This window comes from Eretmochelys imbricata, chromosome 8 (assembly GCF_965152235.1).
Source record: "Eretmochelys imbricata isolate rEreImb1 chromosome 8, rEreImb1.hap1, whole genome shotgun sequence".
NCBI lineage: Eukaryota > Metazoa > Chordata > Testudines > Cheloniidae > Eretmochelys > Eretmochelys imbricata.
The window spans coordinates 97,166,943-97,194,492 of NC_135579.1; the positions used below are offsets into that span (position 1 = coordinate 97,166,943).

The 27,550-nt window shown below is 40.2% G+C and overlaps 2 protein-coding genes across 3 annotated transcripts in view; both read right to left on the minus strand.

Annotated features, from left to right (window-relative positions):
- The window catches only part of PODN (podocan), a 34,957-nt gene extending 34,099 nt beyond the window's left edge, over nt 1–858 (minus strand). Inside the window, exon 1 of the mRNA XM_077824932.1 lies at nt 601–858. Coding sequence (XP_077681058.1) covers nt 601–858 — 258 coding nt within the window. The remainder of the gene's footprint in view (nt 1–600) is intronic.
- Nucleotides 859–13,095: 12,237 nt separating this feature from the next.
- Nucleotides 13,096–27,550, minus strand: part of SCP2 (sterol carrier protein 2) — a 50,465-nt gene continuing 36,010 nt past the window's right edge. For both annotated transcript variants that reach the window (XM_077823668.1, XM_077823669.1), the window contains 4 exons: nt 24,211–24,304; nt 20,114–20,243; nt 17,140–17,219; nt 13,096–13,937 (listed from right to left, as the gene is read on the minus strand). In XM_077823668.1, the coding sequence (XP_077679794.1) occupies nt 13,842–13,937; nt 17,140–17,219; nt 20,114–20,243; nt 24,211–24,304 (400 nt within the window). In that variant the 3' untranslated portion in view covers nt 13,096–13,841. The remainder of the gene's footprint in view (nt 13,938–17,139; nt 17,220–20,113; nt 20,244–24,210; nt 24,305–27,550) is intronic.

Here is a 27,550-nt window from a genome sequence, read left to right on the forward strand (position 1 = left end):
ATTTGAGGAAAAATTCTCCTCTGAGCCACAAGGAAGGTCTCAACTTTGATCATTTGCTCTCCTTACACAACCAGATCTCAGGGAGGAGTAATACCAGAGTTAAAGGTCTCCCATACCTGTCTGAGGGGAAAAAAACATTTTAAAATAAATGAATATAAACTTCAATGTAATTAATATTTGTCAGGCACAGAATCTTTCTGCTGATCAGATCGCTGACCTCTGAGCCAGGAAGGTGAAAGAAGAAACAGAAAGGGAAAATCAGAGAGCCAGAGATGCAAGCAGCCTTGGGAGCTAGGGGTAGGGAATCTTCTGGGGACTAATCCATGGGCTGCCAGGGCACAGTGTGGCCCCAGCCTAGCCATCAGGGCTGCTCTACCTTGTGCTCCCCACTGTCTTAGACCACATGGGTTTTATGGCAGTGAGAAACACCTGAGGGTAGGGATGCCCTGCCATACATTTTCTCTACCCACAGCCAGTCCCAGAACACCCCAGCTCTGAGTCAAGTGGATAGGCCCCCACTGGCGTATTCAAAGGAGCCATGGGATAGCGCTGAATCAGGCCTGCTGTTTTGGTGAACAATCCTGTTGTGTTTTATTTTACCTGCAAGGAAAGGTGGTTTGTTGACTCTGGTAAATCTATGGGAAATTCTTTCAGATCGATCCCTCCACAATCCACAACTCCTTCCTGGGTGCAGGTACAGTCTCTAGGGCAGTCCGGAGCCAGGAAATTAGGGTCTGGATTCAGTAATTTGGATGAATTTTCCAGAAACTCATTGTCTTCATCATTGTGACCATGGATCATATTGTAGCTAAATACCAAAAGCCACAGCACCAGCAGGGATCTGCTGCTTGGAAGCATTTCCACTGAAACCAAACAAACATCACGGTAAGTGGGGAGTTAGTATTTTTGCAGGCTAAATACTATTTCTGTTTTAAAGCCCAACACAAACTACAAGTGGAAGGTAAAGGACCTAATCATTTCGGGTTGACTGCCACATAGCAGGCGATTTAAACAGTAAAAATCACACCAAATAGCAGAATGGGTCTAATTGCCGTGCGGGCAACCAAGCTAACATCTCAGCATCAGTATTGTCAACCCCACAGATTCAAAAATCCTGAGTCAGCCTCCTAACAATAAAGCGATTGGCAAAAATCATGAGATTTTTTATAAAGTTTGTATTGTGCTTTTCTCTTTTCACTTCTAAATTGGTTGTGGTGATTTTGGCTCCCATTGCAGGAGCTCTCCCCCCAACATCTGCCTATCCCCCTGCCCAGCAACTAATTCTGCCCCCTCAATTCCCCATCAGCACTGCCCTTCCAGTTTCACTTCGGCTCCTTCTGCAGCTCCTGGACCCTTTCCCCTCCCTCACCCAGGCCTGGCAAGGACCTGCAACAGGATTCCCTTTTCCCCTTTCCAGGCTAGGGCTGGGAGCAGCTCCAGGAGCTTTTTACCCCCCATTGTCCCTTCCAGTCTGGGAGGGAAGAGGAGGAACAGTCCCTTTGCTCACAGGAAGAGAGGGAGGGAGCAGAGCTGCCCTGAGCTCTTTCTGCTTCCTTCCACCACCACCCCCCACCCCTACAGTGAAGGTGTCAGGTTGCAAGGAAGGGAGATAGAGAGAGCTCAGCCTGCATCCTGCAACAGCCCTGATTGGCTTCCCTTCTCCAGGAGCCAGAGAAGCAAGGAAAGCAGCCAATCAGAAGGCGGTTTCCCCCTCCAGGCAAAGCTAAAATTCAGGAGAGGACTGGAGTTTCTCGCATCAGTACCGGACTGACTCCAGGCCCAGTGGAAACTGAGACTTGGCAAGACTGCAGCATATTTCAATTAGCCAGCCCAGCTGTGGAAACCCTCCACCTGTCTGTATTATTGCCAGATGGCATTACGACCGTTCACGTTTAATTTGTTCCTCATAATGGTTTGCCACAGAGCCTAGCAGATCTGCCCTTTTAAGCACACATAAGTATCTTGGTAAAGTAGGAATTCTACAGTAAGTGCATGAAAGAGGCTAAAGGACGAGGGGTGCAGAGGGTGGCTATTAAGAGCTCCAGCTAAAGAGGAAGCCCTATGCAGTGCACAACAAGGCATTTTATTGGACCTACAGAACTCGGAAGTATGCTACATATTCTTGAGCACCACCTGCTGGACTTCATTAGCTATTTACGCATAACACAGCAATCACACTTACAGAGCAGTGGCACTGGTGATTCAACAGACAACTCTTCATAGATACTGACCCACTGTTCCCTCCTATTTGTAATCACATCTCATCCCTGTGAGGATTGTAGTAGTTGTCATATGGAACATTAGGAAAGCATTTCATCTGTCCAGCTAAGGTATATAAGAACAGCCATACAGGGTCAGAACAAGGGTCCATCTAGCCCAGTATTCTGTCTTCCGACAGTGGTCAATCCAGGTGCCCCAGAGGGAATGAACAGAACAGGTAAGCATCAAGTGATCCATTCCCAACTTCTGGCAAACAGAGGTTAGGGACACCATCCCTGCCCATCCTGGCTAATAGCCATTGATGGACCTATCCTCCATGAATTTATCTAGTTCTTTTTTGAACCCTGTTATAGTATTGGCCTTCAAAACATCCTCTGGCAAGGAGTTCCACAGGTTGACTGAGTGTACGTTGTGTGAAAAAATACTTCCTTTTGTTTGTTTTAAATCTGCTGCCTATTAATTTCACTTGGTGACCCCTAGTTCTTGTGTTATGAGAAGGAGTAAATAACATTTCCTTATTTACTTTATCCACAACAGTCATGATTTTATAGACTTCTATCAAATCCTCCCCCTTAGTCATCTTTTCCAAGCTGAAGAGTCCAAATCTTATTAATCTCTCCTCATACGGAAGCTGTTCCATATCCCTAATCATTTTTGTTGCCCTTTTCTGAACCTTTTTTGAGATGGGGAGACCACATCTGCATGCGGTATTCAAGATGTGGGCGTACCATGGATTTATATAAATGCAACATGATACTTTCTGTTCTGTTATCTATCCCTTTCTTAATTATTCTCAGCATTCTGTTTGCTTTTTTGACTGCTGCTGCACATTGAGTGGATGTTTTCAGTGAGCTATCCACAGACTCCAAGATCTCTTTCTTGAGTGGAAACAGCTAAATTAGACCCCACCATTTTCTCTGTATCTCTATATGACCCACAGTATCTGAGTACCTCATGGTCTTTAGTCTTTTTATCCTAATAGTGCCCCGATGACCTAGGGGGAATTAAGGCACAGGGAGACTTGCGCAAGGTTACACAGAGGTTTGAGGCAAAGTTGGGACTTCAGCCTTGAGCTCTCCAGCCCCAGATTAACACCCTAACCATTAGCCCATTCTTACTCTCCCTTTATGTATTTTCAGTTTCTTTTAAAGCAATTTAGGAGCTGGAAACAAGGAGAGGAATAAAGGTCATGTGACTGGGCAGTGCCATGTCGACCACAGTTTGAGAACCACTGCATTATTGTTTCAACGTGTCTCAAGAGTGGCTACCCCGGGCGCCGTGTGGCTGCAGGGGTAGCAGCATCCACTGAACTAGACCCAGCTACTGAAGTAAGTTATTCCCTTTCTCACACTGAGAAACGCCAGGTCCTTGGAGAGATTTATATATGAGGTTATGCAATGTTATTCTTATGCAACTGTTGATCATAATGTTCCACAAAGTTTTGCATATGGAAATAAATTCCCATCACTACACAGTGCCCTGGTTAATGTAAACAAGGTGTGCTGGAAAATAGTGACTCATGCTGTCAGGATGGCCCTACACTGTGCGTCTGTTTTATATGCATTGAACCATAATGAAATCTTGAGCTACTGCAGTAAAATATGGTCTGGATCGTCCATTGATTTTGGACAGCAACATTTATCTGAACCTTAGAGCCTTGGCTATTATTCAACCTCTATCTTTCTGGCTGCAGGTTGGAATAACCTAAACAGAAGTTAAATATCTGCCGAATGAGCCAGCTGGCTCAGGCCCAGCTCCCTCTGTTTCATTCTTAGCACGTCTCAGGTTTCATAGATGATGATTTGCAGTAAGAGCTGGTAGTGGCCTTTATTTTATCCTTTCTTCTTTTTTCAGTCCTGCAGAGGATGCAGCATTTGAGACAATGTGATCTAGGGTCTACTGCATGCTCCAGCCAGTTCCAAACATGGAAGGTCCTGGAACAGCCTTTCTGGGATAGCTGGTTTGTATTGATACTGCTCCTTCAAGATCCAAACATAATGGGTTGTCGCCCTTAATATGACATAATTACTCCATTCAGTTCTGACAATCAATGCTTCTCTTTTGAGTTCAGAAACAAGAATCTCTCAGAGCCAGGTTTTCAGATGGTGTGAACTGGGAGACCAGCTGTTTTTGAGCAAGTGAGAATCTGGCCCTCAGATGCATTGGGTTTGTCTATGTTGCAATTAAACACCCGTGGCTGGCCTGGGTCAGCTGTCTCAAGATATGTCTACACTGCAATGAAACACCTGCGGCCCTGCAGCTGGCCCCAGTTTAGCTGACTTGGGCTTGTGGGGCTCAGGGCCTGGGGCTATGAAATTGAAGTGTAGACCTTTGGGCTGAGGCTGGAGCCTGAGTTCTGGGCCCCTCCTCCCTTACAGGGTCCTAGACTCTGAGCTCCAGCCTGAGCCTACATGTCTACATCAGAATTTTACAGCCCCATAGCCCAAGCATGAAGCAGCTGACACAGGCCAGCCCCAGGTGTTTTATTCCTGTGTATGCCTTTGTTTTTACAAAACTTTAGGCACTCCAGAAGTAACTGGGCCAGATTTGTTACCAGTTTAATTGGTGTAAATCTAAAGTAAATTAATGGATTGGAATGGAGTTACTCTAGACGTCTACTCGTGTGAGATCAAAATGTAGCACAGTGCGTCTGCTAGCAGTGAGGCATACAGAACTCTAGAATATTTAGTTTCAGAGGAGCAGCCGTGTTAGTCTGTATTCGCAAAAAGAAAAGGAGGACTTGTGGCACCTAGGAGACTAACAAATTTATTTGAGCATAAGCTTTCGTGAGCTACAGCTCACTTATTGAGCTGTAGCTCACGAAAGCTTATGCTCAAATAAATTTGTTAGTCTCTAAGGTGCCACAAGTCCTCCTTTTGTTTTTGAGAATATTTAGTGCCAGACCTGACCTCAGAAACCTGACACAGCTAATTGGTTTATCGTTGTTACCTAATCTTTCCTGATGTCTTCTGAAAGTATTGAAAAGCTAGAAAAAACACAGTTTCTGTTTTTTTTAAATCATATATTGATTTGTTCTTATAGCTGATGAAAAAAGGACTAATTAAAATATTTTAAATGTCAGCCAGGGGCAGCCCTGGTGTAACTACATTGAAGTCAATGCAGCAGAACCAACTTACACCAGAGCTATAGTTGACCTGACCGTTTTTGGACTCAAACTAGTGCTTTTTGACACTTTTACATAGACATCAGTTGACTAAAGCGAGGTGAGAGTGTAAAATCTGGTATCATGTTCTAATATGCGAGAGGAAGTCTCACACTGCTGCCATCAATATGTGCTTTTCTGCTACAATGCCTTTGAAGTGATTATTGCTAGGGTGCCACAGAGTGACACTTTGGATAAGAAACATCTGCTTGCTTCTGGAGTTCAGGAAGTAAATGTAGGCATGGATTTTGATTTCTCTTAGTTCAAAGAAAGCTTGAAGAGACTAACCCTGTTAAGATCACTAAGAGCATAATCCAAAACACATTAGTTTACTAAGGACCTGATCCAAAGCCCCTTGAAGTCAATGGAAAAACATCAGTGAACTTTGGATCAGGCCCTGTGCCTCAGAACAAAATTGCAATTGTATTGGAAGTCAGCGCAGGGTTTCTTCTGGGTTGTGTCTGCACCTTCTGATTTCATTGTGCACGGTCCCATATAGAACCAAAATTTACTCCATCACATTGCAGCTACCATCATCCACTGCAGTACCAGCAGCCCAGTGCTTCAGCAATCAACCTCAAGCAGCAAGGGAAGTTGCAGGAGTCAGTTACACTGTACAGTAAGGAAGATGATCTGAACAAACAGCATAAGCATGTTTTCTATATTTCACCATCATGTCTACAGCTCTCCACACTCAGCCTTACAAGACAGTTTCAATTTTAAAAAACATGATCTTCATTTGTTTTTAAGATCAGCAGGTCATGTGTATTTGTTATTTGCATTAAATGTCTTTTCTAAAGGCTGTAGCTAAAAGGCAGGCTTGTTCAATGCTCTCAGTGTACCAAACTGTTACAAAATAAAGTGCTAAAACAACTCACCGTTGTTGACAGAGATCAAATGAATGGAGAAAAGCGTTTCTCTTGCCCCCAAAGGCTCCCCTTAGTTCATGCCATGTCAGTTACACACACTGAGCACAGAAAGATATTTTCCCTTTCCCAAGTCAGATCCTTTCCAGATGTGAGCAGCAAAACTAGAGCGAGAAATAGGCAACCGTCTCCCAAAGAGAATTTCCTGTCCTTTCCAGTGAAATCAGAGAGGAATTTTCCAAACTTACCGAATGGGAAAATGTGAGCAGAGATAAGGGGGGAAGCAGCTGTAGTCTGAACATAAAGACTTGGGCAAGGAACAACCTCCAGTCTTTCTTGTCAGCACACTTTGCGAGACCAACAAGAGATGCCAAAAAGAGGAGCAATTTAAAGAATTGATGGAAGGGAAGCAAAGGCTGTACATGCTTAACATTTCACTGCATGATATTTACATTGTCAGTGCAACTTCATTAATTTATTTATTTAAGGAGCATGCCAAATTCTGGATCTCCCACCCACCCTGCTGTTGGGGCTGGCTGAAATGAACAAATTCTTCCCATCTTTTCCTCTCTAGCTCTCCTTGATTTTCACCCCATCAGCAGACCTTCAGGGACTAGAGAAAGCCTGCAAAATCCCAGAAACCTCAGGATAGAATTCCAGAATCTGGGACAAACAAAAAATCCTTCCTTTATCCCCAGTCCATCTTCCTCCTCTTCACTCCCCACATCCCAGCATTTCACTCACCTCTCCCTCCCTCCCACCCCCAATAATCAGTTTTGGTCAGGATCATTGCATTTCCTGTTCACTCTCCTCTTTGCAGGAGGGAGATGAGCTGCTCTTTAGAACATAATTAACTCTGAGTGCAGTAGCATTTCCAGGCAATGTGATGGGTTTTTTTACACCAGGAGTGGGTTATTCCAGTCAGAGGTGGCATACTGTAAAGAAAACAATCTGTTGCGTGAATGGCCTGCTGTGCCTTGTACTGTACCTGTAAGAAACCTGCAGGCAAGCTCTCCCTGCTCAGAAAAAGGCCTTCCTGGTCCTTGCTGTGCTCCAAAAAAGACTCTTCCCTTCAGACTCCAGCTGAACATTTAGTTAACACCGGTTCAGCTGTTTTGTCCCCCTCTTCTTCCAGGCTTGTATAATCAACTGGAACTGATCCACCCCAGACCATGAGCAGGTTCCCAGAAGTCAGTGTGGGAAGTGTATGTTGTTATTTTTTTAAAAAATTGGCTGCTGTGTTTTAAAATGATTCAGAGATCTAGGATTTATTCCGCACTTCCCACCCTCCTCTGCCACAGTCCCCATTGTGTGACCCCCTAGACCACACACAACAAAGGCAACACAAAACAGCAATTTGTTCTCAGGGAGCAGAAGACCATTATGGAGGGGTCTGGTGCTGCTTTGCTCAGAGTAACGTGTGCCTCTGAAAATCAGATTATGCAGAGAGGAGAAGCAGGTGGTCAATGGCAGCCCAACTCATTAATCATTTTAGAAAAAAGACAAAAGTGAGAGGGGGCAGGACTTGTTCTCTCTTGGGAATGATATTTTTCCTGAGTCTTGTGCTTTGTTTTAGATTAATCATGATTCAAGATACTCCCAAACTGTTGCTTTCCGCACTTGCTTATCCCCTTCTAGCACACCCCATGTGTGCTCTTTCCTTTGTGCTCAGCCCCAGTCCCTTTGCATTTCCATTATGAGAATCTGCTAGACAAACCCCTCTCAAACCAGTCCTTTAATCATGCCAAGTCTGAATTTGCTTCAGTGACTATTAATCCAAACTGAAGGGCATGACTCCCATATACTTATGTAACCATTAGTATGTGATTGTAGCCATCAGTTAGATGAGATCCGCTGTGCAGACATATAAAGGAAGCTGTGCCTGCCCCCAGAGAGCTGACAATCTAAGCCTAAGGAACACATGCAGAAAATATTTCCAGCCAAACTCATTTAGTGTAATGCCCCACCTCTAAGAGTGCCATACCCAGTTGATAACATTAGCAGTTAACACCTGCAAGGAGGAGTATTTTTAGCCTGAAAAGCTTAAGTACCAAAATTTAAATCGTGATACAATCCCTTCTGCAGGTCACTGGGATCTGCAGAAATAGGTCCTTAAGCAGTCTGGTTTTGACGGGACGACTACCTATTTAAAAAAGAGAACGAGGAGTACTTGTGGCACCTTAGAGACTAACAAATGATCTAAAACCCATTTCACCAGATGCATGGAGCGGAAAATACAGTAGGAAGATATATATACACAGAGAACACGAAAAGATGGGGGTTGCCATACCAACTCTAAGGAGACAAATCAATGAAGGCAGGCTATTATCAGCAGGAGAAAAAAAACCTTTTGTAGTGATAATCAGGATGGCCCATTTCAAACAGTTGACAAGAAGGTGTGAGTAACAGTAGGGGGGAAATTAGCATGAGGAAATAGCTTTCAGCTTGTGTAATGACCCATCCACTCCCAGTCTTTATTCAACACTAATTTGATGGAGGCTCCGACAGTTTCTTTATCAATATGATAAATGATCAACAACCTAATTTCAGTTGATAAAAATAGTGACATATTTCAAAAAGAAAAAGATTATTCACTGAAGCCCACAAACAAAGGGGAAACTTTATAAAGGTTTAACTGCTGAAGCTGAAATTTTTGCTCATATGAGCTGGGAACCTGAAACTACTAAGGCTACTGCCTGAAGTAGAAGTGTTGTTTTTTTAAGGCCTTTGATACCAGAAAAGTTATTTTCACTATATAGAAGAGGCTAGTAGTCAAACATTTCCTGTGCAATACTTCACTGCCTGCAAGGGAGAATCAGAGAGATGGGGGAAAAGGAATCAGGTTAACACAAAAAGCTAAGGTACTTGAAATAGTAGCCTGCTCGAGTTCCACCACTTCATTCAGTTTGGAGCACGCTGTCAATGTAGAGATGCATACATTCTGAAGGTCAGGAAAACAGATGATCAAAAGGTATAGAGGATCTTAGTTATGAGATAGTGAAGAGCTTAAGTCTATGTTACTTGGAGAAGACAAGGTTATGAAGGCAAACAGGGAATCTTCTTGTACGTACAGGTTCTTAAAGAGGTGACAAAGGCTTCAGTAATGATTTATTTATTTTATGCAACATATGAGAAACACATGGACAGTCTGGAAATGAAAGACACATGCAAACCAAGTTTAGGTTACATCCAAGAAGGACTTTGCCCCCATTCCCCATCACCAGTGGATGAAGCAAGTGATTCTTGTGCACAAGCAGAGCTTAAATCACCACCAAATTTGGGGTCATGAAGGAATTTCATTCTACCGCACATGAGCAGGGAACTTAGTGATTTTCACCTCTCACTAACCTTTGAACAGATTCTTCTCTATTAGGATAAGATGGGGCGTAAACATCCCATGTGATCAGATTGTTGTGGCTAAAAAAAGTAAGAACATTGCACAATGGGGGAATCCTGATTGTGTTTGTCTGTTTCCAATATACTACACAAAAACACTGTTGTGAGAAAGTTAAGGTTGCTCTATACACAACACACTTAACACAAAACCAAGAAAACAAAAAGTTAAATCATCCAACACAATATGCCTTTTATTCCTCAACCCAAACACGCACACCTCACTACTAGAATGACCTTTATAACAATGCCAACATGGCATCCTAATGGGCAGAGTTAAGGTTGTGCCAACTTGTCAATATCGCCTTCCCAAGACCACCACCACCATTAAGAGCCAAACTTCCCCCCAGCAGTCACTCCTACTCTCTGTTCTGGAAAAACACTCATTCATATTTGGGGAAGAAGTTAACTGATCTTCTTGAAATTGTTCGGAAAATTCAAGCTATACTCAGAGATTGTATGCCAAAAGTTTGGGGCAGATGCACTGTTTTTCATACAAAACAAGCTTGAACTTCCATTGTAACTGCAAAACACACAGCCTTAACTATCACTGTACAGTGGTGCTGGCATATGATGTCCTGCTAAGAGTATAGCTTGGTCTACTTAATTTCTCCATGCCTGAGGGTTTTTAGAAGAAGCCCAATAAAAGAGACATTAAGGAAACGTGTATCTTGTATGCATTACATCCAGTAGTATAGTAGTGGAGAAAGAGTGAAGGATTTTCCTCCTTTAATACAAGTTATGACAAGGAGATGAGGAGAGGGAGAACAGCAGGACTGAGACAGTAGTGTGAGACCTCTAAGGTATTTCTGCCCTTTGGCTAATGTTCTGAAGCACTGCAGAAAAATCAACACTCCAACTGAAAGACCAGGGCCATGTGTAAAACCTGGGATTTCTCTGCAAATTCAGGTCTTAGATCTGGATGCTCTTCAGCTTGGTGGCAAACATTTCTTCCCCTGCATCCTTTTCCAGCTTACTTGATAAAAGTGAACCAAACTCTGTGCAAATTTGTTTTGCATGTCAAGCAGGCTTTCCTTTTATATTCATGTTATGCTATTTACATCATCTACATTTGCAAGTGAGTGTTTCTGTCCCAATTCTTGATTGTTAACAATTGCTGTGATCCATATCAATTCATGACCTACCTTCTTTATACTAGGAAGTTAACCCACTGGTTAAAGGGGCAGCTGAACCGGCTCTGGAAACCAAGGTTAACTGCAAGTGTAGCCAGGACCAAATCATTTTAATCGCTGTTTCAGAAACCATTACACTGAGCATACCATAAAATGTAACTCTCTTTATTTAATGTTTTCAGAAGTACAGTGGTGACGTAAGTACTATTATAACATGACAATGCATATACCAGTGGAAGAAACTGGCAGTATCACAACACATGGCAAGATCCCCAGTGTTGTGATTTTGTTTCACTGGATCATATTGTGGCTTCAGTTTTGAGCAGAATGCTCTGAGGATTCTAGAGTGGAGTTCTGTTTACGTTTATGCAACAATACAGCCTGCATTATTTTAATTTAGGTACAATTAGAATGTGTCATTATTACAATTTACTGTAGCTTGTGTGTATACCAATTACATCTGTTTCCTTTATCATTCTAAAGGGTTCAGTAAATACTTTGTATGCAGTTCCTATATATCAGGAGCAAACATTATGTGGCAGATAGAGGCCTATATATGAAAACTGGAGTACCAAACTGAAATTTTAAAAGACTTTTTGCTCTGAAAGAGTTGAAATCTAATTGTTCATTGAAACTTTGTGTCAAAAATGCTGTTCAGAGTTCATCTGCTGAGTACCAAAATGCAAAAGGAAAGTTTTGCAGAACGGGAACAGTCACTTAGTCTTAAGAATAAGTGCATGATTAAATGCAAGAGATTGCTTTCTCTGACTTCAGTTCCAGTTTTTGCTGATTTGGATTATTTTCAAGTAAGGATTGTTGTAGGATGGTTGAGATATCGTCTGCAGATGGACCCATGACTGTCAAATGTGTCAAAATACCTATGAACCTGCTGACTGGATATGATTTTGATCTATAAACTTTCTGAGCTTGAAATTAGTAGCATTGGGCAGTTATTTGTTTGCATAAAGGAGATCTATCCAAACCCCATTGTATAATGGCAGTGTTTTCTGAAGGGAAGTCGCTCACTTGGATTTCCCAAGAAATTCTTGAGTAGCTCCAATGGGTAGGAACCAGTCAGACCACAATCTTCAAAAAATGAAGGTATAGAAGAAACCATTGCTTCCGGCTATCGCTGCTGGCCTCTTGCCATATGCTGCCACAATGACTGACAAAAAGGCCCAGGGGGCAGGAGGACAGAAATGTGCAGTGTCTGAGATACAACAGCTACAATCAAGTGACCTCTAGCCAGTCAACAACTCTGTTCACATTTAATGGCTGAGCTAACAAACCCACTGGCTAATCTTTTCAACCACATACCAGCCTCATGAAGCTGAATGAAAACCACCCTGAGTATCAGCCTTTTGGGTTTTGTATTCTTTTCCAATTTTTTACTAGTAGAGGGATACCTCTATCTTAACATGCTTGTACTTTTTTTTAACTCCAGAAGATGGCTGGTAGTGGGCATGTGGATAGAATTCACAGAATTTGAGAACATGTCCATAGAATATTTCCTTAAACACCTAAAACTGCCCCAGGTTAGCACTGCTATCTAAAGAATCACACATATTTCAGGGTTTCGGGGTCATGTGCTTAAATCCTGAAACTTATTTTCATCTAAACTTTTGTAAGTGCAATAAGCTGTGTCATCTTCAATTGTATTGGAATCTTTCATGTAACTCTGTTTTAGAGGAGATGGGAAAGATTGTTGCTTAACCACCTGTAATTTAGGCAGGGGATACCACACTGGGCATCAGAAAGCTTCAACCTGTGAGTGATCTGATCCTCCCTGTTGCTATGACAAATATATCAGTTATTTTGGGGCTGATAGCCAAGACGGTCTTCCAAATTATTAGGTAAAGCTTTTTAAGAATTATAGGTTCATTTGGTGTGGTTTAATCAAGCTGATACTTAGATTAATTCAAAGATTTGATGTTAATCCATTTTATTTTAATTTCATAGAGTCATAGCATCATAGAAGATTAGGGCTGGAAGAGACTTCAGGAGGTCATCTAGTCCAACCCCCTGCTCAAAGCAGGGCCAACCCCAACTAAATCATCCCAGCCAGGTCTTTGATTCATTAATATGTATATTTTATGCTTTTTGCTTGTTTAGTTTAGCCAACAAATATATGAAATCAGAACCTTATGTGAGATATTTCTTCCCCAGACACTGGGTTCTCTACAATGAATCCAGCAGTAGATAATAGACTACTCTGTCACCCACTTGGTGGTGGTCCATAGAAAAACTGGCCCCAATAGTCGTCACAATATGCACCATGAAAATCAATTTGTATAATAAAATATGACAAAAAAGCCACACAGAACAGGAAAAGCATATTTAATTTTCTATTAAACATTTGACCAGAATACATTATTTCTCCAAAACCAAATACAAAGGAATAAGAATTTTTTACAGTATTAGGTAAAAACTTAAAGAGAATTATCAACTCAAGGAAAATATTTAAACAAAGCAGATTTTAATATGTTATCTGATTTTCCCCATTATCTTATTTCAAGGTGATGAGGCATTACAATTAATGCTGTGAATCTCAAAGCAAGTTTTGGTCTAACCACTAATTTTGAATGTTTTTATTTACTTACAGAGGTTGGGTTTTTTTTAAATTTCCAAAGCAGTAGTATGGAAAATATTTTAAAAGCAGATTCCCAAGAGTTTAAAAAGAGTTATGTAGCTGTAGTGATCCCTCTCAAAAATAATTTTAATTAAAGAAGCAATTTGTTATAAAGTTCAATGACAGCAAAGTGACCTTTCTCATTAATAATATGTGAGGCTTTTAAAAATTTCAGACTGGTTAACACCAATTTTTGTTCATATAATTCCTTGCATTATACTGTTTATAACCATTATGAATGTCTCAGTTTAGTCTAAAGTCACAATGACTACATTCACTTTGCCCTAGAAAGATATATGGAGTTCAGCAAGACAGATGAATCTGATTACCCAAATTTAGAAAAACCTGTACTACTGTTACTTTCCATGTCTAGTTCCACTCTAAATGTTGACATATATATATATATCAAGTCTTGTGTGAAGTGCAGTCAAATGAATTCAAAGTTTAGCTTTGCCTGGCTGAAGCTGTAGGCTCTGAAGCTTCATAGCCATGCCCATGTTCCCAGAAACCTTCAATTTACCTTGAAAGAAAGCCTGCAAAGATGAAATGAAGAATGTTATTTTGTCCTTTGGATGCTTCTAATCCTTTCAGGTGACAATGTCTCGTCCTTATTGCACCACTTCATCCAAGGTATATACTTAATATTCTGAGGCTTTAAAATAGTATGGCAATACAGAATATGAAAAGACTTTGTAGCGTGGGCTGTAATTTCTTTAAAGACCAAACACATCACCTCTCTGGCACTTACATGTAGACTCAGTTAAAGAACCAAGGAAAGAAAAAAAAAAAAAGGAAATCATATGCCTGCTTCTCTACAGTTATTCCCCATATCAAAATACTGCACTATAAACTGCTTTACATATTTTACCTTTTAAATACTGAATCCAAAATGGGATTATAAAGGAAACCGCCAACCCCAACCGTCTGTGAAGAACGTGAGAAGAGAATATCTAGAATATGGGCATTTGAGAATTAGGTCCCAATCCTGCAGAGATTTATGCATGTGAGCAGTCCCAACAAAGTCAATGAGATGATTTACACATGTAAAGTTAAGCACATATGTAAATCTTTTCAGGATCAGGGCCTGATTGAACTTCCTGAAGTTTATATATAGTGCTACGCAATTGTGGTATCTAAGCAGTGAAGTATATTAAATGTCAGAAGTCTCCTTCACAACATAAGGAATGACTTGGACCCCACAAAAGCATGTCAGAACCCCTGAAATTTCAATCACAGACCACAAAACAGAGTTAATGGTTACTTCAGACAAATTATATAAAAATATTGGAAAGCAAAGGTGTATTTGGAAAAATTAGGACAGTATTCTATCTAAATATCTTACCAAACTTGGCAAAAAAGTTTTGGGATTGGTTTTTTTTATTATATTCTCAGCTTTGCAAAGCAAGTGTACAATGCAAAGAGAAATTAATTTTCATAAATTTCATTAAGCCACCATCATATATGTTGGAGGGGGCTGGTGATGAGGAAAGCCAGACATTCCCGAATTGAATGGGATGGCTAACTACTTCTTTCTTTCACTTCAGACTGCTTCCTTTCTGTATGCCATGAAGCCTCCTCACAAGTGATTCATAGGCTACACACTGGAGTTCAGAGTGGAATATGCTTAACATCAACTGAAAAGCATTCCGAGATTGAGCATTATTGGCACTACTGTCCCCAAACAGCATTAACTGCTCTGTAGTGACACCATGCAGTAACTATATGATTCTGATAAAGGCACTTTAGGGTTTAGGGTCATGTGCATTAAATGGATTTTTAAAGAGAGATTTTTTGTTCTCGTCCCCATATTGTGTCAGTACAGGACGGTTATGGTTGTTTGGATTTCCATACTTTCACATATTTGGATATTTAAGTTTAAGGTTAAATCTGAATTCCTGGGTTTGCAACATTTGTTATTTGGGATAATTAGAAAATCCCTATAATGTATTTTACCCTAAATTAGTGGCGGGTAAATTCAACCTCAACTCCATTTTATCACACTGTTAGCCTGGGAATTTCCTTGAGTACTTTTAATAATAAAACTCAAGGAAATTCCCAGACAAAAAGCGTTATATATGAACTGCAAGCAAGAATACCAAAGAGAATGTTACCCTGAGATATTTCTGATGGTTTGAAAATATAAAGTAGCCACTTAAAATTAAAAATAATTTAAACTTTTAGTCCAGATTCACCAGTATGTTCTGATGGCTTTATGCCACTCTGAAGCAGAGCAAATCAGCAGGAGCATACTGGCCAATTCAACTGGGGGTTTTTTGGTTTGGTTTTTTTTTACAGCTGCCTTGAATCACCAGAGCAGCACAAAACAGCCACAGCATGTACTTCTGTTTCCTTCTTTCCCAAATTCTCCCTGCTGCTTGTGCCTGCCTATATCTCCCTGTAAACTACACCAGTTTCTCCCTCCTTTGTGCGCCCCACAATCCCCTGCATACAGATAATAATTTCCCCCTCTTCCTCTCCTGCAACCTTCAGACCTCAAATTTCCCCTCCTCGCCTACCTTGTGAATACATCCAGTATAATATGTAGCTTTTCAAAACAAATGTTTAGGATTAAAAGGTCTTTCTTGCCTTTATTTCAAAAATGAAAGTTTGTGTGTCACAGAAACTAGTTAATAAAAATCAGAGAAACTCAAGAATTGCCCTCTTTCTCAATGGCCATCTTCTCAATGGGACAGAGCATTAGCTGCCACCCTCAGTCAAACTGACAACTGCCACCACTTGTTTCCAATAAGTGAAGCCCCCTAAACTATCAGAAGGCAGAGAGGAACACTATGAGAAACAATCCCTTATAAAAATGACCATCTGAAAACAGCCAGTGTCTTCAATCCCATTGAGAATAATGGGAGATGACAGCCATTTTGAAAGAGACCAGTTCTATGTGAAATTCTATGCAGAAGAACAAAATTCTTCATCATCTCCATGCTAAAGGAGAAACTTTCACTTATGAAGAACAGGGAAAAAATGACCATTAATCCTAAAATTACTCAAAGGACTCATTTTAAATTAATAAAATTTGCTTGTAAACTAATTAATATATTTGCTCGTAAAGTCTTACAAAATTGTAGTCTGTATTCAAAGAGTGAATGCTGTGATTTTGGTGAGGATATGCTGTATTCTTTGTATACAACAAACTGGTTGAATCTCTAGTTTAAGTGCAAAAATGCTCAATTAATCCTTAACTATGGAACTGTGAGTGGCACTTTCATAATTTCTAAATGTCCCAGTAGTGCAGTTACAAAACAGCAGGAATTTAATAAACAGAGTTTCAAGAATGAGAGAGTAACATTTCTAGAAGCAATATATGACTCGCATACCTACAGAATCTTAGAATTGTGGCACAGTAAATTGCCTTGTTTTAGACTGTTCAGTACTTAGGTGTTCTGTGACTAGTGTACTTTCTACTATTCATTTCTTCAGCATGTAGCCTTGTTATAGTCAGGCTGAATCATGAAGCAATTCCAAAACAGGAAATTGTTTCATTGCACTTACTTATTGCCAGGTAAACATTCTGCCAAGTACACTGGAAGTATGTTAGTGTAAAACCCTATATTTGCTGTCCTTTAGATCTAACAGGTGTTCAAAAATACTTTTACATAAAAAAGCCTTGATCACTTCACCAAAAGAATCCGGGAAAAATAGAGGTGTTGCTTCACAGCCTATGTAAAATAAAAACAGTTACACGTATTCATCTTTTCATTTAATCTTCATTTTACTTACTGTCTGTGGATTTATTTTGCCAGTCATTAAAGCCAACAAGTCAGAATCAGCCATTGTAATTGTACAGTCAGCCTTCTTATCTGTAACATATAACAGAGACAGAGTTTCACGGTTTAACTTCAAGTTGAGAGAGACAGAGCACTCTCAGTCATGAGTCACATTACAGCTCCTGAGAACGTAGGGCAGTGGAATGATTTGGTCTATAGGGTCACATGCTGCTTATTAACAGAGCTCAGCAGAAGGTGGAAGGAAGGGATAAAATATAAGCAAGCCTAATGAGCAGGTATAGCAGCATAGGTACAGCATAATCACCAACAATTATTTGTCAGGTAAGTGTCAAAAGGAACTTGATTGAGAAACCCTGTTACATAAGGATCAGCAAGAGTCCCTGACAGGGCTTTACAATATAGCTTATATAGTCAGACAGTACTTAGATTTAAGTATTACAGCATTTGCTACAAAATAAATCCATTAATAATAAAAGGGCACTGGGATTAGATGGGCTGGAGTATAGCAATAAGATTTAAAATCTTTCTCTAGACTGCTAGTTGAAATCAGAGCCAGGTCACTGGCAACTGGAAGTTGCTAATATCTGAGGACTGTTTGGGCCCTGTAAAGTGAGTCTGTGATCACAATCCAGTTCCAAAAGTATTAGAGTCCACAGCAATAATCCACCACAATTGTTCATCTCAACTGAGATGAGGGAGAGATCCTCAACCACACTTTAGCCCCTTTATGCTGGGGAAAGGATCAGACATAAATGGCCTCTAGAAGTCCTGGCTGGTTGGGATTTCCCTAATGCTGGCACTGCAGAAAAACAACTGTAAAACTGTCTTATGAGGACCTCTTCACAAGCCCAGCTGCAGGGGTTGTGCCAAGTGTGGGAGGGAAACATCAGATGTGGGGTCCAGCACACAGTGCAACAATGATCTTAGGGGCCACCACAGCCCCCAGAGCAGCCTAGGATCAGGAGGGATCAGGGGCCTCTTAAAGCCTCCCCTTCTCCTGATTTGTGAGTTTTGTGTTTATACCTCTGAGGGTGTGTCTACACTGGAATCAAAGACCTGCAGCTGGCTCAGGTCAGCTGACTCAGACTCACAGGGCATGGGCTGCAGGGCTATACAATTGCAGTACAGACATCTGGGCTCTGGCTGGAGCCAGACTTTGGAACGCTGCAAGGGAGGAGGGTCCCAGAGCCCAAGCTCTAGCCAGAGTATCAACACAGCAATTTTATCGCCCTGCAGCTCAAGCCCGAGGCAGCTGACCCGAGCCAGCTGTGGCAGTGCAGATGTACCTTTGGAAATGCAGCACAGAACATCACCTGCAATGGGCATGACAAGATCTACTCTACAGAGTCCCCCCAGACCCAGCTTGATGCTCATTTGCAGGGAAGGGAAATGTCACTTCCTGTTCTGCTCCTGGGACTACACAGGGGATTTTAATATTTGTGAAAGGTGCTGAAAATTAAGTAGTACTATTTTGTATTAGGTTTGGGAAACATACTTAATTCCCCATTCACGGAGAAACAGATCCTTATGTGATTAGTTAAAAGTTAACTCCAGGAGTTAGATTCATATTTTTTCACCCTTTTGGTATGTATTGTGAACTTAATTTCTAAGTAGCAATAAAAACATGGATTAGATGTTTATTTTCTCCTGAGACAGTTCCTGGAGATATGTATCACTACACAAACTCCAAGTTCAGGCATTTCCTGCCCAGAGCTTTTCAAAAGGAGGCATGCGTGTTCTGTTTTCCTTTGTACATTTCTTAACAAAAAGCTCACAGCCACAGCTGCTGAATTAGTGCAACCCCAGGAGATTTCAAGATCTCCTTAACTATAAGCCAGCTGAAAATGTTATCTATTTCATCTGTATCTGTAACCACAATGAGTTTTCACTGACTTTCTTGAATGGATTTTAATTATGACAAAAGATAGGCCAGTATCTATATATAGCATTATTCTTTAATGCATTCATAACAGAAAGAATAATGCACTGAAAACATCTTCTCCTTAAACTAACAATACCTTACTTAAATTCTGCTAACTCAGTTGCAGTTGCAGATTCATGTCCAAGGACAAAATTACAAAAGACATGAACCATCCAATTCTCTGAAGTACATTCAGTGAACAAGTTTGAGGTATGTTTACTCTACCGCAGTGTAAAAGAGAATGTCAAATATTTCCACTATTTCTGTAATATCACTTCCCCTACCAAGTTTTGTACCCTTATCCATGCAGCCAATGATGATTTATCTTCCCTCAACCCTGGTGATTGTAAATGGGGCTTGAAATTAACACGGTTTTGTTAGCTGACTGCTAGCAAAGTATCCAGATAAATGGGATAAATCTGGCCTATATGGATGTTCTTGGAGGGCGGGGGGGAGGAGAAAAAACAAAACAAAAAATGAAGAGTCCATGATTGGCAACACTGGCCTGTCAATATCACCAGCAGCCAATGACAGTTCTAAGTGAAAACAAGGGTAATCTGTGGGTGCAGCAATTCTGGACATAGGCCATGCATGCTCCAATTTTCAGCTGCAATTAAGCCTGCCCCCCAAATTTCAAAAATAATCTTCTATCTGTCCATTCAGGCATTTCTAGGATATCCACTGGTGTAGTAGCTACCCAATTTTGTTTATTCTGGCATTGGTCCTTCCAAGAGTCATATGTCTGTTATAATCTCCTCAAATACTGCTTATTTAACTGGGAAGTCTTAAAAAAGTGTCCTAGAAAACATGAGGACAGAAGGAGAAGAAGAGGAACAGCACTTAATCTTAGCCATATCCAAACAATGAGGATTAAAACTTAACTTCATTTGTCAATGATGAAGTGGGGATTTTAAAAATAATGTAGTTCTTGTTTAACTAAAGTAGTTCATATTTTGTACCTAACCTTCAAGGAACTGATGGTTCCCTTTCATTCTGACAGTAATGGTGATACCGAAGGACATACTGGAGAGATAACATCACTGACCTGAATTAGTATCTACAGAGCCTTTACCATTTTTCACATCTACTATCCAAGTTGCTTCTTTACCACCAGGACCATCTTTTACTTTGAAGGCAAAGATACCACCAATTTTCTTGACAAATTGTTCTCCTTCCTGTAATGATCATGCACAAGTTACATTTGATGGACAAGCGAATCACTTCATTCCATTGGCTTTGGCACAATTAAAATAATTTGTTTTAACAGATGTTTACATCAAGCAGCAATAGATGAATCTTTCAAACTGTAATTAAAGATTTATTCAATTCATTTTGCTAAGCTTAATTTAACACACGCAAACCTGAATTTATGTACTATAGCTATTGTACATACATACATACTCTTCAAAAGTTGAATATCTGTTAATTTTTAGACCAATGGTAATACATAATTGCTTTAATTAAACGTAATCATTCCCCATTTTTCAGAGTTACCACCTCCCACCATACTGATAAAAGTCTACTAAAAACGAAAAGAACAAATAATTCCAAGGTCTCAAATAACACTGACATTTACAAATATAAGTTTGAAAGCAAAGAGGCAAATATAGTATTATAAAACAGGTAAATATTAATACTTGCTTGAAAATTACAGGCTTGCCCTACTATAATTTTTGCTTTAAGCTTGGAAGAAGGCCATGTTACCATTCTTGCATTATATCAAGATAGCAAGCAGCAAACACCAAATAAAAGCTGAAAATTCTTAACAGTAACTAGGGTGAGCACAATACACAAAGATTAACAACAGAAAAAGAGGAATATCAAAGACTAATTAAGTAACGCATAAATGCAACAGATTAGCAAAATTTGAATGAGAAATACAAAGAAAAAGTGGATAAGGAGAACAAGGTGAGATGTATCAAAAAGATAAAAAACTTTAATTAAACAAAAGCGATCAATACAACCCTTCAGGACAAAAATGGACAATATCTCAATATCTAAAAGACAAGAATGAGTTATGGCAAAAATATATCAAGGAACTATATATGATGACAGGCCTGAAAAACCTCAACTGGAGATCCATCAGGGAAGCCCATCAATAACTGATGAAAAAATCATGGCAGCAATAAAAAGACTGCTGAATGGAAAGCACTAGGATGTGATGAAATACCAGCTGAATTGTTAAAAAAACATAGGGGATGAAGGGTTGAGAGCCCTGGCAGATGTAATGAAGAGTATGAATGATTTTACAACTTCACTGTGTATCCCAAAAAAGAACAACGCTACAGATTGTGAAGACTATAGAACAATCAGACTAGTATCGCATGCCTCTAAGATACTTTTGTGAGTTGTTCAAGACCAAATACAAGGAAAAATTGAGAAGGAAGAAAGCGAACAACAATATGGAATCAAACATGGATAGGGTACCATAAACAGCATTATGAATGTGAAGCTCATCTTAGAAAGATCAATAGAAATGAGGAAACAGCATACTTGTGTTTCATTGACTTCTAAAAAGCCTTTGAGAGAACCACTACAAATTTCTCAATATAGTAACATCTGTAGGGACTGATGGGTACAAACTCCCAGTAATGAGCCAATTAGTGTATACTGGAATTAGAAGGCAACTATATAGAGAGAGATGAAAATGGAAAACTTAACAGAGGTTAAGAAAGGTGTGAGACAAGGTTGAATAAAGTCAGTAACATTATACAACATTTATGGCAAGTATCTGATGAAATTAATTGAAGAAATGGAAGGTTTTAACATGAATGGAGAATGAGTGAACAACATTTGCTATGCAAATGACAGTGTTGTTGGCTGATTCAAAAGAAGGTCTGATGAAGTTAGTGACGATTATATATAAATATGGCAAAGAATATGGCCCAGAGTTGAATATGGACAAGACAAAAATTATGGGTGTATCAAGGATCCTAGGAGAACATGCAAGATTCCAGTGAACAGCACAACTATACAGCAAGTGAGAAATTATTGCTACTTAGGAAGCATCATTACAGAAGATGGAAGATCGGATACTGAAGTCAGCACCAGAACAGCTAGAGCAAAAGACATTCTGGAAGAATAAATATCTGATGAGAATGGACATGAATCTGAAGATTAAATTCCAACTTATAAAAACTTGTATTTGGTCTGTGTTAAATCACAACTGTGAATCATGGACAGTCAATAAATTAATAACAAAAATTCAATCCTTCAAATTATGGTGTTATAGAAGAATTCAGAAAATATCATATATAACCAACTAAAAACTACTGGAAATGATTGGCACTCAGCAAAAGTTAGATTTTATGACAAGGAAGTTTTTATTTCAGGCCACATTTTAAGAGGTTGAGAGTGAGATGTATGTTTACAGGCACTGGAAGGGAAAGTTGATGACAGAAGAATGTGAGACAGAAAAAGAAGATCTTAGATGGATAATATGGTATCTTGGGTGGATCAAAAGGACGATTCACCCACAAAGAGATTAGCAGAGGACCATACAGAATGGGTTACCAAAGTTGCAAACCTCCAGTAATGGAGAGGCCATATTAGAAAAACCCAGTGAACTACTAGCACCTGCCAGCAACTAGGAGCAAACTGTTTTAAGAACAAAGATCAGTTTGATATTCTTAGAGTAATCGAAGTGTTTTTGTAACTCATTTCACCTTCGGTGTACCAGAAACATAGCCTAGCAAATTCATAACAAATCACATCAGTTTCAAACTTTATATTACTAACGAAGAGAAGTGGACTACTTATACGCTTAAAGTTAAGCACGTGCTCAAGTGCTTTGTTAGACTGGGCCAGTGTGCTCATCATCTTGCAGGATCGAGCCTATAATTAGTAGCTCCTCTTCCAGCAACCTGTCAGAGGTGGAGGGAGGATGGGTTGAAATTTTGCAGCCATAGTAGCAGCAGCCTCTCTCAGCCTCAAAATCTTCTGTAGAGGTGGCAGAAATGCCCCACACTCACTCCACTCAAATTAGTATTGGTGGGCTTCCCACCCTGCACACAGAGCCCTTTACTAGTGTGGTTATTGTCAGTTTCAGGGTAAGTGCATCTGCATTCCCTCTCTGTGGTCCACTCCAGGAATACTGCCCAGTGAGGTCTCAGATCTCTAGCTATCACCTGTCTCTGGGCAGGGACCCTTGTCCCACTCCCTTCTGCATGGGGGTTTTAAGACTGCCCAGCCCCATGTCACACTGTAATATCCCCAGAAAGCCATCTGTCTACAGGCCAGCATCTGCGCTGTGCTTTCTCTCTGAAAACAATGACAGGGTTTTTACCAGTGACCACACAGATCTTTCTCAGCAGAGAATATTTACTTTAGGACCAAAAAAAGCATTAAAAAACATGTAAAAAACAATAAGAGTTCCTACATGAATGCTAAAACCTTACCAGAAGTCACTCATCAGTCTTATGGGGCCCTAATAAGCAAAAGTCTTTCCAACCTTTCCACAAGGGTTGGTGCCCCCTTGGACAGAAGGTCCTGTCCACTTGCTGGATCAGTAAGAAGGACCTGTATCAGTTCAGCTTTTTGTACCAAAAGAGTCTCTGGAAAACCCAGTTTGAACAAGTATATGCAAACACCCCAGAAGGTGGTGCTTTGGAGTTGTTTACATATCCCAGGTTATTACCTCCCACGGTTTTTAGTTCCAGGAAGAGCTGTGATAATCCGCCCCCACAGAGCAGAACACAATCATACATAATCCATCCATAAATTTAGTACAACGGTCCCCAAAAACACTCCATAGGATTGCAATATCTGTCACAGTCACCACCTACACAGTGCTTCCCAATCCAAAGTGTGGAGTGGAAAATCGCTCACTCACACAGACACCAACACCCGATTGTCAACAGCAACAACCAATTTTCTCCCTCAACACACATAGTGATCCTCTTAGTAGACTTAAGAAGGGGTCACATCTTTCATTTTAAAACACGCATGGATTCTGCAAAAGTTGATACAGCTTATGTTGAACAGCTCTTGCTCTGGACAAGTACATTTTTCAAGTCTTTGCATGTAGTGAGGCACTTGAGGTGTGAATTAAAGCTAGATGATCAACCTTATCTCTGAAGCCAAAGCATAACAAATAAAAAGTTAAGTCTCCCATTATAAAGACTTTTAAAAAATGTGATTTACCTCTTCAAGTTTCTTTTCAATCTCTTTGAAGACAAGATTGGCCTTAAATCCATCAAAAGTTGCGCTGGTGGGAATAGCCTGGATGCGCTGGGTGCTGAAATGAAAGGAAACCACTCATTTAAATCACTTAGGCTGTCTGCCACTGCAAAGTAAACTCAAGTTATCTACATTCAAGTTAGCCTGGCTCAAATGAGTGCAGCCACACTACAAAGTAACACTCAAACTGCACAGAGTGATTATGTTAGCAGCTGATGAATTATGCAAACTTAAGCTGTAGCCTATACCCTGACAGGTCAGCCAACTAGAGTTAAAAGCATCATCACACTCAAGTTAATGGCGTGTGTGTGGGGATGGGATTCAAGCTGTAATGCAAGTTAACTCCGCAGTAAACACAAGATCTTAGAATAATGCAAAGAACCTAACAAATAACCCTCTATTACGTACAAATCTATCTCACCTAGAGCTACATATAAAGGCACCAAGTTCTGCTCTCATTTACCTGGATGTATACACAGAGTAACTTTTAATTACTGGAGCCACCGAATATAGTACATCTAGCTCTGATGACTTAAACCAACATTGCGCTAGTATGAAATACAATTTATTAAGATCTTTATGACCATGAAATGCAATAGTTTTCCCTTTGTTACCCAATGTTAACATATCACACTAAAACTGCATAGCTAAACGATGTGAACAGAGGAGCTTAACTTTTTCAATGCCAACATCTTACATTGTATACGTGCAATTCTTCTATTAGAGGTCTTTTACAGGCACAGCCTTTTGGAAAAACAACATTAATAAGAAGGCAGCAATTGATAGATGTCTAGATTTTAATTTTCTATACTTTGAAAGTTATCTTCAGGAAAAAAGAAAAAAAAATCTCACAATCTCCAACCAAATTTTTGTAAGATGAAATAAATGGGTTGTAGTAATAATTTCTAATTGCAGTTATTTAGGAGGAACACAATCAGCTGAGTATGCAAAACCTTTCCTCACACCCAAAGGAGAGCACTATTGTCAGTAACTCAAGATATGCTAGCAATGTAGAGACAATGCAAAGACTGCCCTTGCTCCAAAAAGCTTACAATTTAGAAAGACAAAAAAAGGGGGCTCAGGAAAGTAAATAATTGTGGCAGATATGGCAATTTCCTGCAATATACGTGAAAAAAACTAACTGAATTAAGTTTAAAGTATCTTTGGAGTCCATTATATTAAATGCAAAGGTTATGTGTTATTGTAGGCCAGGATTGTATGTAACCTCTTTAGGGGGCAGAGGTGATGTGAACCCTGGAAAGGGTTATGAACCTCAAAGGGCTATATTGAAAGTGGGCCAGACAAAAATGGACCTTTGGGACAAACAGTCAAGCAGTTTGCCTGCAAATTCCCCATCTCTGATTATGCAAAAATCTAGTCTTTTGAAGCAACAAGGAGTCCGGTGGCACCAGTCTTTTGAAGCTACACCCTGAGCAGAAGACCATTGTCTGCTGATTACCTATTCCCACAGTCTCAACATTAAAGTACAAGCTATATAAAGGAAAGACTGAACTATTCATGGTGGTTCTGGTTCTGAATCTGAGACAGTTATGAACTTGTAACCCATGGGGAAAGCTCTGCTATGGATTTTGAAGAACAAAAAGCTTCCTGAGCCTGAGGCTGGAGTTGGGGTGACCTCTGATAAGTTTTTTTTAACATGCATTTAGGTTCTTCTACTGTTTTTAATATGTTTTCTCCATAATACTGTCACCTTAAAAATAAATGTGCTTGCTTGTAAAGAGCTGTGTGGTAACTTGTGACTGTTGGCAATTACAGCCGTTCATAACCTTCAGAGAGAAATTAAAAGCACAGATGCTGGCCTATTTAGGGGATGAAACAGGGTAGGCGGAGAACTGTGCAGCCTGGAAAAAACATGGTTAGAGATCCGACTGCTGAGAAGCCAGGAGCCTAAAGTTGGTGCCTTTGGTGGATCACGAGGGAGAAATACAGGTGCTGTTGCCCTGAACTGTTACAATAATATACAACACTTCCTGAGTTAGTGGGTTTAGAAATCTATATTGATGCCTATTGCAAAGTCTCCTGAACTAAACAACTGTAAAAAATCAATTAAATATACCACCACCCTCGGCTTTTTTAATAAAAATCCTCATTTCCTATTAAAAACGACAAATAAAAGCCTGGCCAAAAAGACGGAGAGGGTCTTACAATGTAGCCTAAAGGCTGCTAAACTCTGGCACACTGACAAAAGGATCAGATTCCAGAAGCCTGGGTCTCCCACCAAGAACACTATATCACAACAGCTGTGAAAAAGAGTAACCTCATGACATCTGTTGCTTTTATTTTCAACCTTTCAATCTCAACATCATTAATGAAAAATCCAACTCTTTGCTGTTTCATTCACCACTCCCTGGAGTACATTAATATAGTTGGCATGCATGGGAACTAGACCGAGATCAAACTAGAAATGAGTTGGAGAAAAACATCTCTCTCTGTCTTTGAAATTTTAAGAGAGATAATTTTGTTGTTCACGTTTTGAAAGCAACAGATACTAAATACTGGAACTGAGATGTCAAAAAGCTGTATAAACCAACATTAGAGAGACATGGTGAATGAGGTAATACAGTGAGAGAGAAGCTTTCAAGAGAAGAGAGCTCTCTTCTTCACGCCTGGGACCAACACAGCCACAACACTCCACACGTAAAACCAACATGTCAATTTTTCTAAACAAGGCTGAAAGTGAAAACAAGGGACAATATACTCATAGACTCATAGATATTAAGGTCAGAAGGGACCATTATGATCATCTAGTCTAACCTCCTGCACAATGCAGGCCACAGAATCTCACCCACCCACTCCTGCAATAAACCTCTCACTTATGTCTGAGCTATTGAAGTCCTCAAATCATGGTTTAAAGACTTCAAGGAGCAGAGAATCCTCCAGCAAGTGACCCGTGCCCCATGCTAGAGAGGAAGGCGAAAAACCACCAGGGCCTCTTCCAATCTGCCCTGGAGAAAAATTCCTTCCCGACCCCAAATATGGCGATCAGCTGAACCCTGAGCATGTGGGCAAGATTCACCAGCCAGATACCCAGGAAAGAATTCTCTGTAGTAACTCAGATCCCACCCCATCTAACATCCCCTCACAGGCCATTGGACCTAATTACCATGAATAGTTAAAGATCAATTAATTGCCAAAATCATGTTATCCCATCATACCATCTACTCCTTTTCTTTTTGCGGATACAGACTAACACGGCTGCTACTCATAAACTTATCGAGTTTAATCTTGAAGCCAAATAGGTCTTTTGTCCACACTGCTTCCCTTGGAAGGCTATTCCGGAACT